The sequence below is a fragment of the Tachypleus tridentatus genome, chromosome 7, assembly GCF_004210375.1.
Source record: "Tachypleus tridentatus isolate NWPU-2018 chromosome 7, ASM421037v1, whole genome shotgun sequence".
Taxonomy (NCBI): Eukaryota; Metazoa; Arthropoda; class Merostomata; order Xiphosura; family Limulidae; genus Tachypleus; species Tachypleus tridentatus.
In genome coordinates, this window is record NC_134831.1 from 13,171,957 (window position 1) to 13,189,719 (window position 17,763).

Genomic DNA, 17,763 nt, shown 5'->3' on the forward strand with positions numbered 1-17,763 from the left:
ATGCAGATCAGAAATGTTTAATAATTATCTTACTTATCAAACTCAGGTTTTCCTGTTTTATGAGCACTTCTCACCAATCCCAGTACTGTAGCACCTCTCTGTTTTAGAAATTTGGCAACTGTAATGAAAACACAAAAGGACGGCATTATATAAAATCAACTTATGTTCTACACATCCAAACAGTTCTATTACACTTAGGCTTAGAGACAAAAAACAACTTATTAACTAAGGTTTAGTTACATTATAAAGTAAAATGTTCTGATAAGTAAAATTGTAAGTTTCATTTCTTTGTTTAGTTAGAATAAAACATCACGAATACAGGAGAGGTTTTGAAAGGGGTTAGGATTAAAGACTCAAACATTTTAAGAATTTTAGGAGGAAGAACCACAAGCAACATATAGTAGTAGGCAAATACTTAATACATTGTTCTCTCATACTACATTAAATCTTGAAGAAATTCACCTCCAAACATTTGTAATAAAAAAAAAATGCTCCTGCAAGGACATATACAATTGGGAACCTTTTGTGGCTCTCCTGATCACAAGCATAAGAATCCAGACAGAGAACATATGGCTGCTGATAAACAGTATCCGATCAAGATATCACTGTATAAATGTACTATTAAAAACAAATCACAGAGAAAAAGACAAATATTCACAGAAAAGACTGAGGGTTGGTGGGTTGGTTAGTTTGGTGTTTTATGGCACAAAGCAGCTAGGCTATCTGCACAAAACATCCAGTAAAAAGTTAAAATTAAAGTAAATTTTGTAAAATTCATAAAACAAAATTAAGGTAAAACAATACAAAGTTTAAAAAACACATAAATAGCATTAAAACCAATGTTTACATCCAATCTACAGAGACAGGAGAAAAACTACAATAATACAAATTGTAAAAGATTTTCTGTAGCATAATAGTAATTATCATAACTTGCCAGGAAGACGAAGAGATAATTACAAAAACCACCATCAGTCACCTAAAATTGGCCATTCCAGTACTGGTTCCGAGTTATTTGACATTATGACCATTTTCAAAAGGTAATAAAAGTTATAAAAAATGCATAGCAAAATTTTAATAATAATTCGCCAGGATGACTAACTGGTAGTTCAAACAGCAGCATTACTCACCTGAAGTTAACCTTTCCAGTCCTGGTTTCACGTTATTTAATGTAATGGCCACTTTCTACTTTCAAATCAGACTAGATGGACTTTGATTCTTAAAGGGGAATCACATTATAAAATGTCTAATGCATAAATTAAAAAAACTCAAATGGCATTAAAAAACTAAAAACATTTCCAAGATGGACAGTTTCACCATCATCAATAACACTGTCGAAAGTTACAGAAAAACCTTGGGACAAAACATGTTTAAAATGGTGCCATCATTGAGAGTAATAATAATGGCAAGACAGTAAAATGTGGCTTATTGTGACCTGAACGTTACACAGACTAAACATTGGTGCATCAGTCCCAGACAAAAGAAAATGAGTTAAAAAACTGAGTGGGTGAGAGGAGATCATTTGATTTGAGCAACCAAATAAGACGAGCATTAAACATCCTCTCTAAGGTCTCTAAGATCATGAATTAAAAAAATACTGGCCATCAGTTATTGAATGAGAACTAGAATTTGCAATCAAATCGAGAAATCCAAGTTAATGGTGAATTATAGACAAGACTCTGAAATGCAAAAATCACTAAATGAATATCTTCAAAATGCACATAAGACAAAAAAAAGGTTGAAATCAAGCACTAAGTTCAAACACTATTGTATCAAATAGAGAAATGAAGATTGGACTCAACCACACAGAGAGAGTCAGCTGTGATAGGATGGTTATCACATTCCAAATACAGCTGAAACGTGGTGTACACATGAAATTAGGGGGGGGAGCATTAAGTTGAGAATCATTAAGTGCAAAAGGAACTAAGTTATCTTATCAGTAAAGCTCATGTTTTCTAACATATATCAACCTTACAGAATATATATTTCATATTCCCAGAATGTCTAATATTTGTTTACTATTCTAGCCTGGAACATACTAAACCAATTTAAGGTCACGCGCTGAATTCACTCTGTGATGTTATTTTTCAGATCCAATCACAAAAGCTATGTATTTGTTCATGAGATAATTTTAGTGTATTATAATAATTTTCACACAATAAATTTATTTTTACTACTAACAGAAAAGCTTCTTTTTCTCAATTAATAAAGTGTTTCAATTTTAACAAGCTAAACTGGCAGATACACTGCTGGCCAAAATCTTAAGGCCAATGAACATAAAGAAAAAATATGCATTTTGAATTGTTAGACTCCACTACTTATTTCAGTACAGCTTCGAAAGATGAAATATCCTCAGTGGAATATCCTTATTGTGCCAATAACGTTGAAAGCCATCTGGACCATCTAGGTTAAATTTTTTCTCATCAGAGAACAAAACCTTCTTCCACTTTTCTATGTCCCATGTTTGGTGCTTCTTTGGTGGTGTGGAAGGAGGTGTGACCTTTGAAGAAGTTTACGGTTTTTAAAGCCTTTCTTTCGTAGATATCGTCTTATTGTTCTTGAGCTGCATCCGTCAGGACCTTAATCAGGCCCAATGATTGGCTGGTGTCTCGTTGGACAACCAGTCAAATCCTCCTGCTCAACGCCAGCGAAATTTTCTTGGGCAGACCACTTAAAATTATCATTTCTTATCCCTCAGGGTCTTTTAAGAAATTTGCAACAGCAATTTTACTATGCCCTATCTCACCAGCAATGGCATGTTGAGAGAGACCTTGCTTTTGCAGCTCAACAATTCTGCCATGTTCAAACTATGTCAATGTTTTAGCCTTTACCATGTTTTTACCCAATGTAACACAGGAGATGTCAGTAAGAGATGTTCACAATGCTAATTCTCAAACACAAATGACATGTTTGTTTCATGTTTATCGATTTATGCTTCTTTTCAGAATCGTCTTAAACTTTTGACCAGCTAGTATTTAGGCTAATTTCATAGTGTTTCCATTTTCTCTATTAAATGCTAAAAAAGTTTTTTAATTTTCATTTTACCTTTTCTTATTTTCATCTTTCGAAGCTCTACTAAAATAAGTGGTTGAGTCTAACAATGCAAAATGCATATTTTTTTCTTTATGTTCATTGCCCTTAAGATTTTGGACAACAGTGTATTTAGATGAAAGAACATTTAAACTACAGTTATGTAATTCAAACCATTTAACATCTGGAGTGTTCAAAGATAATTGGTTTAGACACAGTAGTGAGGTTTATTTTATGAGGCTGTGACTCATGTGAATGATAGTGAAATAACTATGGAGGACGATGAGCATGTCTGGAATGGGAGTGAAGATAACGAAGCAAAGTCAAAGCCTGTTTAGATCCATCAGCAAGGATATGACAAATTAGTCTAACAAATGAGCCTCAACAGATCTGGGAAGGAATCTACAGATCCAAGTGTGTGGCTTAAATCCATTTTATTACAGCTTATGCTGTCTCTTCTCTTTCATTCAATCCTATATAAATAACCATATCCATCCTTGCACACAAAGTACTCAAATATTTAATTATTGTGGATATCAAGTAATTGTAACTGTTTTATCTTTGAATTACCACAAAGGATCATTATCCAACAATGATGACAATATCTTAAATGTTACCAAGGAAGTTCAGAAATCTTTAAACATAAGGCTGTGTGTATTATTTTCTATAAAAAAGGTTCACCTACCATATTTTTTGCTTTTGTGATTCCCACTTTTGGTAGAATTTCCTCTCATTATTAATTATCTGACCAACAACATATTCAGCCAATGAATTTCCCACATTCATATCTGCATACCTTGTAACTGCAAATGGTGGTTCAGGCTTTAAAAAATAAAACAAGGATTGTTTATAATGTCACTAATAAATTATTTTACTATTTGAAGTTCTATATCTGATGAGCAACTTATACTGATAACAAATTAGATAAATTACTTCCAGATTTCAATTATCAAAACTTTTCAAAGTTATGTAATAAATAGATCTTATACAGAGATCAGGAGTAAATTTTCATAATTTATTCATATCTTATATAGTTTTATGTTTGTTCCATTGCCCAAGTTAGAAATATTTGCTGTGAAAACATTTTTTTAAAGTTACTGGATGAAAATAAAGACTTACAAAAGAGGTAAAATATTCACTAAAATAACTGTTAACTGTAAATTAGCATATTTGTTGTTCTTCATATAATAAACACATGCACTTGCATATGTGAAAATGATGAAAACCCCTCACTTATTCTACCAAGTTTGCCATGGAATTATCAGTTAAGTCACTAAGAAGTACATTAGTAACTTTATGCCATGTATTTAATATAAAACTTAATCTAAAAATAAACATTAAAAAATTAAACTAAATTAAGTCATTTCAACTTACCATAAAAATGGTATAACTATTCACTAGAAGTATACAATATTTCACGAATGAATATCAATAATGCTTCATGTCAAAACATGCACCTAACACAGCAGAAGCAGTTCCCAATATAATGACATACCCAACAAAAACACTATATAGTGCACAAAATATATACACAAATTAATGTTAACAAAAAACAAAACTGTGTCAGAGACATCTTTACTGTACTGATTTTGATAATTATTTTCAGCTTGTTTTGAACTATTAAGAGGAATAAAAGTTTCAACTATAGTCACACCTGTGATAAACCTCACTGACTACAATATTAGAAACTGAGAAAATTTAGCTTCACTTTCTTATTCAAATTAAATCTACAGATATAAATTGCCTCTCTCTTTAAAGAAAAAAACTAACTTATCAAATGAGAGAAAAAACTGCACTGAGACTGTCATTTTCGGTTTCACTGAATACTCAATGGAATCTCATAAGGATGCTAAAGTTCCTCAACTGTTTACAATAACTATTTACTTTAAAATTATTTATAGATTTTTAGAACACAAATCAAAATTCTATGACGTTCTGTTAGCAGAAATTTAAAACATATATAACATAGCTTTTGTACAAAAGATTTAACATACTGTAATAACACTGAATGTTAAAATACATTCTAAGAACATAGATATATATATACCTTTTGAGGATCCATGAACTGGATTAAGGGTTCCATACCTATAATGAAAACACACAATTCAAAATAGTTAACTGTAAAGGATTAAAAACTTCTTGAAGAATTTGTAAGGATCTTGAACAAAGGTTTATTATAAATTTTCCACAAAGCTACATGAGGGCTATCTGCACAAGCCATCCCTAATTCAGCAGTGAAAGACTAGAAGTAAGGCAGCTAGTCATCACCACCCACTAGTGGCAGATTCTAGGTTGGGTGAGCCCTACATGTAATGTAATTTTACACAATAAAATTATCATTGGGCCCCCAATAAGACCATGGTACCTGGGGCTGAGCCCCCTCTTGACCCTACATAAATACACCACTGCCAACTCTTAGGCTACTCTTACCAATGAATAGTAGGATTGACCATCACATTATAATGCTCCCTCATCTGAAAGGGCAAGCATGTATGCTGGGTTGGAGATTCGAACCTATGCTCCATAAATTCTGAGTTGAGTGCCCTAACCACCTGGCAGTGTCAGGCCTCTTAAACAAAATACAAGTTATAAAAATTAATAAGTGAAGTCAATAAGAGATACTATGTGAATAGGATGTGTATAATTGGGCTTATTATAGGGGAAAATAAGGTTTCTATACCAAGCAATATTGCATAACTTCAAACTCAATTACAACAAAAGAAATCTATATGAATGATGCCTAAATAAGAATATCAAGTTAGAGAGAATTCATGATGACCATAGTCTAGATAAAAGATTTTAGAAACAACAGCAGAACTAATGTTTACTTTCCCCATAAAAATTCATTTTAAACTGATTCTACATAAACCAAAACCAAATCTGACTGACTGATGAATATTTGCTTTAAAACTATTGTAATAAAATGGAACAGTCATTCCACTGTCACTCTTATAATATACTAACAATTCCAAAGAACAGAATGTGATTTTTTATTACAGGAACTTGGCACGAACTTCAGATTTACAGTCTAATATACTAACCACTGGGTGCCACTCAGCCCACTGCAAAAGATACAACAGTAATAGCTGATATTTCTAATATCTGTGGATGTAAATAATGGGAGAGGAATGTGTTAGGATTGGTCCAGATATCCAATTGTTGAATTTCCTCCAAAAGTTGGTGAAGACGATAAGTGAAGGAAAAGATAAGGTGTTGGATTTTATGAAAAGTAACACAAAACAAGTAAGGGGACAAGGAGGAATAAGCCAAACCAATCAAATGACAAATCCAGTTGGTGAGAGTAAAAGGGGAGAAACCTCTTGATGAAAATAGTTGCCACAGGAACCACAGAAGGAAGCTGTACAGACAATATAACAAAACAGAGAATGCAAAGGACAAAGAAGTCTATTTGGATCAGAATAGGAGTAGAAAGGAGAACAGAGAGAAAGATAATAGGCAAAAAGGAGGAATTACTCCACTGAGCCATTGAGATTTTGGGGAAGGAAGGAACACTCTAGATTAAGAAGAAAGATAGATAGATAGATTGTGTGCATGTAACATCAGTAGCAAACAAGCCAGACCACTGATGCTTACAGGCCATAAAGAGTAAGAAATAGGCCTTGAGGAACAGGTGAAACAAAGAACACAAGCAGGTAGGTTCGAAAGGAGATAACAGCAGATAAAGAACAGATCAACGAATCTAGGTGGAACAGATTAACACGGTAAGTATGAATGAGAGAAAAACCCTGTGGTAATGAAAAAGACAAAGGTAAGAACTAAAGCTACTTGAAATCGAAGAGATAAAAAATGTCTGGTCAAAAAGCCACATGAGAAACTTACAAAAAATCAGCAACAGTAGGAAATCCTTGAACCTAAGCCCATGTGTGAAAGACCTTCATTTTTCGCAATACACTTCTATTGACGAAGAACGGGTGAATTGAGGTAAGAAAGTAGAGGATATCCCAAGAAAATCCCTCAGGATATTCTGTAAAGAGTTTCAGACAGAAGATGGATTGTAGAAGGACACCAAAAGAGATGCAAGGGTAAGATGGAAACAGGAGCATTGGGTATGGGTAAAATGTAATTAGAGGTTCAGGGCCCTCTCCCAAACAGGTATATAAATGGTCACTTCTACAATAAGGAAGGGCATACTGATCTGAAGCCCATGGATAAAGAGGAATACTAACACCATCACCCAAATGAGAAACAAATTTTTCAGCATGAACCCAAATGTTAATGGATGAAGAAAAGAGAACAAATCGGGTTGGAAAGAAAGGTTGTGCAGTAATGAAGGACATGGGTCACAAGATATAACACAAGAGACAAAACATCACACATCAGAGAAATAAAGTCCAAAAAATATGTGGAAGGCCAAACACAATCCTCAGGAAGGGTATGGGAAGGCACAAAAAATTTAGGAGGAGAATACATGCAATAAAAAACATTGTAAGCCTGCTGAAGTTCCATGTGTTCAGGAAATTGGGACAATGTCTGAAGATAAAAGGTTGACCCATATAACATTAAATCTCCCTGTGAGTAAATGTACACGAATCTCCCAATGGATTGCCAACATCTGAAGCCTGTGTGTGGTGAATAGGCTGTCTGCTGTAGATATCAAAAGTGGTGTCATTAATTTTGGAATTCATGTTTTAACAGACAAGAAAAGTGTTTAAAGTAAAAGAAATGCAAACAGAATAATGGTAGCTGCACCTGAATGTTTTCAGATTTGAGTATGTTAAAATGAAACCACTACAATAACAAAGTCAACCTAAAGCACTAATCAAGATAAAAGAGAAAGACATTTGAGTGCAAGTGCTGTCAAACGAAAAGTGACAGTTTAGTAGAGATGAAGAGAGGGAGTCGCAGGTGCCATGTGAGTGTACTACACTCCTATTGGCAGAGAAGTGACACAAAAGACACACATTGGAATCATTTGATTACACTGGGGGAGAGTGCAGAAGACTTGTGGAGTGTCTAACAAAAAAATTTACATATAAAAAGTAGCAATGAATTAGTGTAGTTAATCTTGTGTAAAAAAAAAGTATTGCATCAGATATGCAAGCTGATTATAAAAGTGTAATTAACCTCTACAACTCTGAGAATACTATTCATCCATGGAAGCAAAAGTAAATACATTCTGCATGTATGCTAAGGTGAACTTAAATAATAAATTTAAAGCCAAAGAACAATTTTTCTTTCACAATGGAAAAGATTTATTTCTCACATTACTTTTAAAGCATGTATAATGCCATTAGTTTAGTGTATGTATATACATAAAAGCTACTTAATAATTAATACATTATCAAATACTTTCTTTCCTCTAGTTTCTTGTACTACACAAATGTTTCTTTTTATTGATGTTGTCTTAAATGAAAAGTGATTCAGAGGAGGGCTACAGAGATTTAGTTAGTCTATCAGTTCAAAATTAAAAATGGTTAGAACAAAAAGCACTCTGGTGGTTCTACAAACAATTCAATAAACAAACAAAAATAAAACACTGTTTTTGTTTTCATTGAATACAGTATATTTCAAATCAAGTAACCAACTTTCTCTTTACACAAACAGTTAAACAATATCAAAAAACCATAACACTGTTAAATCCACTATATATTGATTACCACAGTACCTGCCCAAGTACACTGCACCCACTTTAGAGATGGGATGTCATACATGAACTGTCTTAACATAAAGCTCTCAGTAACTAATATCTCTGCTCCTTCTAACTGCTTAATAACATCATCTGCCAAAATAACTTCCCAAAGGTTAGTTGACTTCTCTTGTTTGCCTGAAGTGAAAACATTAACAAATCAGAAATGTTTTGAATAAAGCTTTAATAGGAGTAAAGATGAATCATGATATGTAAATATGAATTAATAAAATAAAAAAAAACAGGGGTCTTCAACTAGCTACGTAATGTAGTTCGGCAACATGAAGCTCTTACATGTTCAACTGCTGAAAAATACAGAATAATATACAAACAGCACTTCCTACTTAATGTTCAACCAAGCTGAATTGTGGTTTTTAACAAAAAAAATCTCCAGGACAGTAAAAAACAACAAAAGTATTTCACATATCTAGCATAACAGGTTAATTGAAAGTGTCTGCAACATAATATGATTTATTATTATAAACGCGACTTCTCATAGTTATAATGATGGAAAACTTTATTGCATCACCCATTTTTTTTTTTATGCATGTAGATACAAATTTGTTTTATGGGTGATATAATACTACCTAATTATTATATCAATAGTTTTTAGGCTGTCTATATTACATCAGCCATTTTTAGCTACAAACAGAAGGGAAGGGAGTAGGGATAAATCTTCCACAGCAACTGCCAATGGTGTTCTGATATGCATGAACCTACACAATTATCAATCTCAAAAGAGCATAGCAAGAAACATAAGGGGTCATTGTCACCACTCACACAATTCCAGTCTCACAAAAACATGGTCACGACCCCCCTCCTAACAAGGAAAATTTAATATAAATGTGCCAAACAGCATGCTGACTGAACTGAAGCAATGTGGAGAAAAGTGGTCTTTTCAAACAAATCAAAGTTCAATATGCATGGGTCTCATGGGAAGTACTTTCTATAGGGTTAACATGGTGAAGAGTTTCATCCAGTGTATTTTAATACAACTGAAACATCTGTAGGATCAGGTGATATGGGGATGCACCTTTAGCCAGGGTGTAGAATCTCTGCATTTTGTAAAGAACTCTGTCAATGCCAATAAGTACATCAAGTCCCAGTTAAAGCCAACAATTTGGGATCACTTCAGTGACACTAACCAGTGCACATTCCAGGACAACTCTGATCCATGCTACGAGGCTGAAAAAAAAGGTTGATAATATTCAGGCACTCAATGCATTAGACATGAAATATAGAAAACTTCACTCTGTCTCTTGAAAAAGACTTCTTGGTGTTTTTGTTGTTGTTGCTTCAGATGAAAGACCACCTTCAAAAAGAGAGGATCAACAAAATACACCAAGTGACCAGTAACAACTTAAATCACAATCCTATCAAAAATGCTGGAAGAAATGGGCAGCAACTTGCAGGAGAAGAAACTAAGAAGCATAATCCACATGTGACATTATGAACTCATTCCTGTCTACATTCAGTCCCTTGTGCACCCTATGTCACAGCAATGTCAAACAGTTATCAATGCTAGAGGAGGCACAACCAAATATTAAAACAAAAAACATATACTGTGACAACATTTTGACAATTACATTAGTGGCATTATCTTCAAACCTAGATTTACTTACTCAGAGAAGATTTTCATATTTGCCAAGTATTTATTAATCATCTGTTTTAATAAATTTGTTATGGTTGGGTTGTTAGTGAAGATACATACATGTTTGGATGACTGTTATACAAGTCAGCTTACAACACACAATATCTATAACCATTTTACACGAGTTCTGGCACTTTTGCAATAAATAATCTCATAAAAGTTACAAAAACCATGAAAAGTGTGAAAGAAAGTTGGTGATCCAACATCTTTTTTCACCACCGTAATATAAACATAGTTTCTATTAGGAGCAGACTGCACTCGAAAATACTAAGAAGAGCCCATAAATGTATCATAAAAATACCAAAAATATGCACTTAAGTTCATGTATTTCAACACCAAAATAGAAGTCTGCATAAGCACAGGCTGGGTAGTAACAAAAAAGATCCAGGTTTGAGTCAGGCTTAAATAAGGTGACTTTCATCAAACATATCTGTACAAAGCTTGGACGTCCTTAGACCTTTTGCTTGATTTTTCAATTTTTTTTAAAAACTTTGTTTAAAAATATATTTTCACAGTTACTTCTTGAAAAATGGTAACCTACACTCATAACTGTGACCAAACTATACTTAGTTGGTAGTTTCTTAACTTTTATGTTAGGTATCAAAGGCATTAGTTAAGGAATTTCATAACCTTACAAATACTGCCTCAAACCTGTTTTGTACCAATTGTTAAAACAGTCATATTAACTAGCAACCATAATGGTGATAAGTACATATACCAATACTTATATTACTATCTTTTACTACTACATTTTGGCAGGTTGTATAACATAACAACAACAGGGCATTGTGATCTTCCCAAAGTCAGCCAATGCTGTCAATCTTGTGAGCAATATCGTATTTATACTTCGAGCATAAATAAAGTTTAATTCAAAGAAAAGTTTGTACCAAGCATGATCAGGGAACATACTATAAATACCTGTCAGGGTAGGACCAGTTAAATTTAATAAAATTTCAGAACAAGCATATGTGTATAATAAAACACTAGACATACATATTTTACACAATCAGTAATTCTGAAAACACTGACTTCTCCACAAAATAAGAGGAGATAATGACTCCAACAGAAATACTGTGAAAGATATTCATTCTGATGCACACCACTACTGAGAGAATTAACACGTGTTAAACCTAAATGTTAACACAGTGGCAATAAACAAATAATTATTTCTCCATTCTGCTAACAAAACTGAATATTTTTTTAATGTACTCTTACAAGAGAACCCACCAGAATCTTTCACAGTGTCCCCATTGGTCAACCATACCTGATTTTTGTTTACCTTGTGTTTTTTTTCAGAAATGAAGATTTTCTTCACTTCTAATTTACTGTCATAGCTAAGAGCTCATGATCCATCAAAAATTTAATTTCGATAATAAAAAAAAGGAATCACTAGCAAACAGTATAGAAAACTTCAAATGAATAGATAAACATTTTAAGAACTGTATATACATCAGCAAAGAAACAGTTCCAAGGACTCACAATTTAATTGTTTTTAAAATTTACAAAGAAATTGTAGTTTTCAAATGTTTATATGTAAATTTTCCTTAAACTACAAAATTCTAATTTACAATGATGACTTATTGACAGGAATGACTGTTGTCACTTCCACATCGTGTAGGAGAAGATCTCCAATCTCTTTTCCAAGATCTGTTAGTATTGGCAAAACACAGATGACACTTCCTTTCTTCTTAAGGGTAGACATTGCTCAAAATTTGATGAAAACAATTTAAATTTTTGATGCTTAAAATAATTATAAACAATGTAGCAAACAACTGAGTGACAATACATTCCGCGACAGGTCATTGGTACCTGTGGCTAATAAGATGGCATCAGACACTGGAAAAGTGCCTAGAATGATGACAGTAGCTTCAAAATTCATAAGCAGCAAACACAAGAAATAACATGGAAAAATCTAAAAGAATTCCACTACAAGTGAAAAGTATTTTTAAGATATAAAAAAGTTTGCAAAAGTGATACACTGAGTTAACTTGTAAAAAAGCAAAAGAGGAACATCAGAATAATACAGCTGCCAAAAGAGAAGTCATAGTTCAATAGTGGTGCATAGAAAGTGTTACATGCATCAAATGATACACTGCCCTCCTATTGATGGATAGGTGGCATGTAATGATATCCACAAGGAACATATTTGAACTCTGGATTCCAACAAAGGGACATGCATTCAAGAAGTTTGCAAATAGAGGGAAGTACAAAACATGAAAAGCTAATTTTGTTAGAAATGGGAGGGTACTATATCGAAATTATGCTCTATAAATATACTAAAAGATTTATCCTTTTGAATATCTTTTTTTAAACATATACTAAACTACAGAATGTTCATTTACACTGGTAACTTACCAACAGGCATGATTGTTTTCATTTCTATATCTACTGGGAGAAGTTTCCTGATCTCCTTTCCAAGGTCTTTTATTAGTGATAGGACAAATACACTTCCAGTCTTCTTTAGGGCTGACATTGCTCAAGATATACTGAAAACATTTTAAATGTTAACTATTTTTAAATAACCATAAACAATAGTAAACAATAGCTTTAATATGATAAATGGGATTTACCTTATGTTTTTACTTTTTTTTAACTTTCCATTCTTTAACCAAGTGGTGCTTGGTCCCTACTGTCAAAACTAAACAAGTAAACAATTTCAGAGATGTAATAACATAATTTTATAAAATGGGAAAAATAGTCTAAAATATTAAGATACACAAATAATCATGTTGTTTCTTTCACTTAAACTTTAATATTTAAAAACAACAGGGATCCTGTTGGTTCACTGATGCTGTTCCATTGTCTAAGCTAAAAACCAATCCTCTCAAAGACTAGCCATTTAAAAGTGCAACCACTATGTTAGAAAAATAAAACCTGAACTTATATTAATTCAAACCCAGCCAAACTTTATACTTGTATCTCTTTGTATACCCATTCTCACCAGTGAGAACAGGAAAAAAACAAAAACTCTATCAATTCTGTTAATAATCTTAAACATAATCCTTCCCTCTTCTGTTTTCATAAGAAAACCACTTCTGATGCAGTATCCTCTTCATTCCACATGCCACCCTGGTGGTCTTCCTTTACACCCTTTCCAATTATTCAATGTTTATCTTAAGGTAATGAGTTTAAGACTGAATACACATCACATTTGGTCTTACTCTTAACCAGTGTTATTTACAATGAAATTGTATCATCTTTATACTGATGTTCAAAATTTATGTAGATACAACCAAAAATCCTATTTGCCCTGCTACTAGCAATAGCAAACAATCTGAATGGTTCTCAAGAATGAACAAAACCATCAATATCCATTTCTTCAAAACTGTTAATTATAAGGTTGTTTGTATCAAAATTACACTTATAATTTAAATTATGATAACCTATGTACAGTTTCTTGCATTTATAATAAACAAAAGCCACCTAATATTTGTTTGTCCAACTCAACAAATAATCTGAATCCTTTTGAAACATCCTCTTCACAGTCAGCAACACACCTTTATTATAGATCATGCAGCCATGGACACAATGTTCAAGAGGAATAATAATAAGCCACTATACCTATCATGAATGAGGTTCAATTAAGTTACTCACTCCTATCACACAAGTGTAACCACACACTGTTACTACCAAAGTGACTGGTCATCAGTACTATAAAACTAACTTGTTTCATGATGGTCTAATCCCAGCTCACATTTCTTTATCATTGCAGTAGCAAGACAATATTCTGACTTAGTGAGAATACATGCAGCTTATTTCCTGCACATTGTGGTGACCTACAACAGGTAGTTTTCACTCCCAGCTAGTGCAACATATACATACATCCACATGTATATCTGCAACAGTTATTCTATTTGGATAATGCCTCACTGCCTTCAGTTTCTTTAGGATGCAGTCACTTTCCTAATGCATAGCTATACAATGTTAAGTCTAAAGCAAAACTGTTAGATTTTTTTTTTGTAATAAAAGTGCTTTGAGGTAATTAATACTATTACCCTGATATGTTAAAAAAACAAAACAATTTCTCTTGAACATGACTTATACCAACATTGTTTACATTTCCAATGACATTTGAAGGACAACAATCTGTTGTTTGGGCCATCATAGATGTTCCATTCATTTCAACAATTATCTATCTCCCTATATTCAGCTATCTATCTACCTTTATTAAGTATTCATCACCTGTAACCCTTCTTTCTCAAGAGAAAATTATTTTAAAGACATAACCTATCATGTTACTGCTCCTCTATCCTTCTATGCTCTGTTGTTACAATACAGATAGTGATAACAATCACCACACTTCTATCCAGGGCTTTAAATAAATCTCTTTTTGTCAAAAGTCCACACAGCTCTTCAATTACTTTAGAATACAACTGACATGACAAATTGTACTTTTATAGTCTGTTATTACAATACAATATGTGATAATTTCACTTTACATTTTGTATGTGTTGCTATAGCCTTATCAAGGCCCAAAACTTTCTACATACTACATTATTATATGATAATAAGTAATCTAAGCAATAAAATAAAACTTAGGTTTTAGTAACATAACCCAATAATAAAAGTGCTAAATCATAACAATGAAACTACACAATGTATAATTTGTGCATAGTTACATAAAGAAACCTGCAATAAACTATCACTTCCAAATATAACCAATTTTAACATTGCATTAAACTTTCACTGTCAAGTTTTTCTAACAGTTTTGTCAATACCATCAACATATATCCAAAAATTAAGGCTCTCATTGAAAACCTTGTTCCACACTTCCAACTCCTGACTCAATTACATTTAATTTTCTGTTACTGTAATTATATATAATTAAATTTTAATTTTTCATTTTGTAGAAAGTCTCATGAAATCCAGGTATACCAAATCCACACCTTTACTGTTACCATCGTCAACATAAGCAATATCTTTGGCAAAAAGCAATGAATTTAAATATATGTATATATATTCAATCATGTGAAGCCATGCTAACTTTCTAACAAAATTACAACTTTTGTTGGCGTTGGTGTCACAGTGTTTTCACAAGTCTATCCAAAACGTTTACCACAACAAAAGTAATATTGATTGATCAAAAAGTAAAAGGGACCGTGCTTTCCCCCTACGTGTAATATTACATAGTTTCCAATTCCAATTTACAGTAACCTGCGTCCGTCCTTCACACATTTTTGTTATGGGTTTATTTATTAAAGGCCTTAACCTTTCAGTACCCATAAAATTTTCAATTTGGCCCATCAACGTTATCATTCTTGTCAACTTAACGATTTTTCTACAATACTTTTTGGGAAAAGTTCAAGTTCGTACACATTACAGAATAAAACGCTGAACGGGCAATTAGGATGATAGTGTCATCAAAGAAAGTGATTATGTACCTAACCATGTTAAAGTGTAATTATAATTAATACTGTTCACTAGCACTTAAATTAAAACTGAAGATAAAAATTTAGCAATTCGGTCATTCCATAACCAGTCTTCTTTAAGCATCCCCAACTCTCCAAAGGCCGAATTTTCATTTTATCAGTCTTACTTTTTAATGTATTTAATTAAATTTTAATCCTGAGAACTCGCATTAATACTGAGGTTTTTATTTTCATAATAATTACCAAAACTGTTTCTGAGACTATAAAATTGAAATAAGAAGCAAATTCGAAATATGTGGCTAGAAATATCTTATTCTTAGTTTTGAGTTGTTATCAAAAAATCGTTTTGCAAATTTCGTTAAGTTTCGGCTTTTAATTGTTTCCAAATTCTTCTGCTAATGACTAAAGACTAATGACTTTGTTAATTATATCTTGACTAAAGTGAAAAAAAAAACAAACAAGACTCGCTATATATATATATAAATGTACAAACACAACGCTTACCAATTCATATACAAATGTATTAATTTAAATTCACCAGAACACCTCTATTACAAAATTACATGTGACTGATCCCCAGAACCATCTGCGTTAAAAGAAAAAAAAATGAAAATTCAATAATGAAAAATAATTTATTAAAATATAAAAAATCGTCTTGCAAATTTGGTTAAGATTCAGCTATTAATTTTCACTAAATTCTTCTACAAGTTGTTAATCATATACAACACATCCCAAGAAGCTAGTTAGCAACCCTATTACCACCAAAACTGACCTTACATTGCTGGACAAAATCTTGAAGCCAATGAACATAAAGTAAAAATATGCATTTTGTGTTGTTAGACTCAACCACTTATTTGAGTAGAGCTTCGAAAGATGAAACAAAAGAAAAGGGAAAATAAAAATCAAAACACTTTTAGCATTTAATTGGGAAAATGTGAACACTGTAAAATTAGCCTAAATACTAGCTGGTCCAAAGTTTAAAACCATACTGAAACGAAGCGTTAATCGGTAAACACGTAACGAAATGTAGTCATTTGTGTTCAAGCATTAGCTTTGTCAATATCTCCCATTGACATCTCCTGTGTTACATGGGGTAAAAACACGGCAAAGGCTAAAAAGATGACAGAGTTTGAACGTGGCAGAATTGTCGAGCTGCAAAAGCAAGGTCTCTCTCAATGTGCCATCGCTGATGAAATTGGGCGTAGCAAAACTGCTGTTGAAAATTTCTACAGAACGAGAATTTCAAAGTAAACATGTACAAGATAAAAAAGAAGAAAACGTGAAATTTATACAAAAAACATATATACAAGAGAAAAAACATGATACATATACAAGAAAAAAAACATGAAATATATACACTGATAACTACAAGAAGCGAGAGTGGAGGCAGGGTGGCTCAGAATCCGATCTCCACCCGACACCCCACCAACGCACAAAATGGAAATACCACCAGAGATGGTAAAATGTCCCAGAACCAAGGCACTGATAGTCCACCTCAAGGCGGAGTAACAGCCTATATCTGGCCCATCTCAGCATAAAAAAGTACGACACCGACTCCTGCTCGAAAATCAATTTGTTTCAAGCAAGCCAGATGACGTACTTACAGACGGTGATGGTAGACTGAAAGGAAAAGGCCAAATGACTGGGAACAGGGGCCAGTACATAGAACAGTATGGCCTCTTCCGAGAGACGCGGGACCCAGAAAAAACACATAAGTGTCTGCAGGCTGCAAAGGAACACCAAAGAGCCTGCACCCAGTGCCAACCAAGAATCTCGTGAGGCGGCAACAGGGGTGACCTTTCAAAGACAGACAGTAAAATGTAGTTGACAGAAGAAGGGAAAGACACTGGGTCCAGACACATGAGATACCCAGATCACCCCTGCGAGGCGGCAGCGTCAAGTAGAGTCGAGACACTGCCGCAGACTTGCCACCAAACAGGTAGGCAGAAACATGGCATTCGATGGCTCGTGATGTGCAGTCATCCACAGGAAAGACAGTCTCCAGGTACCATACCAAGGGGAGGATCCTCCTCATCACCACCTCCACCCTGTCAAACAGGTTAAGAGGG

General features: G+C 33.3%; 1 protein-coding gene across 8 annotated transcripts in view; it reads right to left on the reverse strand.

Annotated features, from left to right (window-relative positions):
• LOC143255140 (glyoxylate/hydroxypyruvate reductase A-like) overlaps positions 1-16,278 on the reverse strand; it is a 113,296-nt gene extending 97,018 nt beyond the window's left edge. For 4 of the 8 annotated variants that reach the window (XR_013030449.1, XM_076510350.1, XM_076510345.1 and 1 more), the window contains exon 1: positions 16,199-16,217. Coding sequence is in view for 3 of the 8 variants with exons in the window: in XM_076510347.1 (XP_076366462.1) it covers positions 3,713-3,849; positions 5,075-5,112; positions 8,654-8,812; positions 12,681-12,798 (452 nt within the window). In the remaining 5 variants the exon portion in view is untranslated. Of the gene's footprint in view, positions 1-3,712; positions 3,850-5,074; positions 5,113-8,653; positions 8,813-12,680; positions 12,812-14,954; positions 14,974-15,211; positions 15,414-16,198 lie in introns of those variants that run through there. The other 4 variants (XM_076510347.1, XM_076510348.1, XM_076510349.1 and 1 more) reach the window with 4 other exon arrangements.
• Between the last annotated feature and the right edge of the window lie 1,485 nt (positions 16,279-17,763).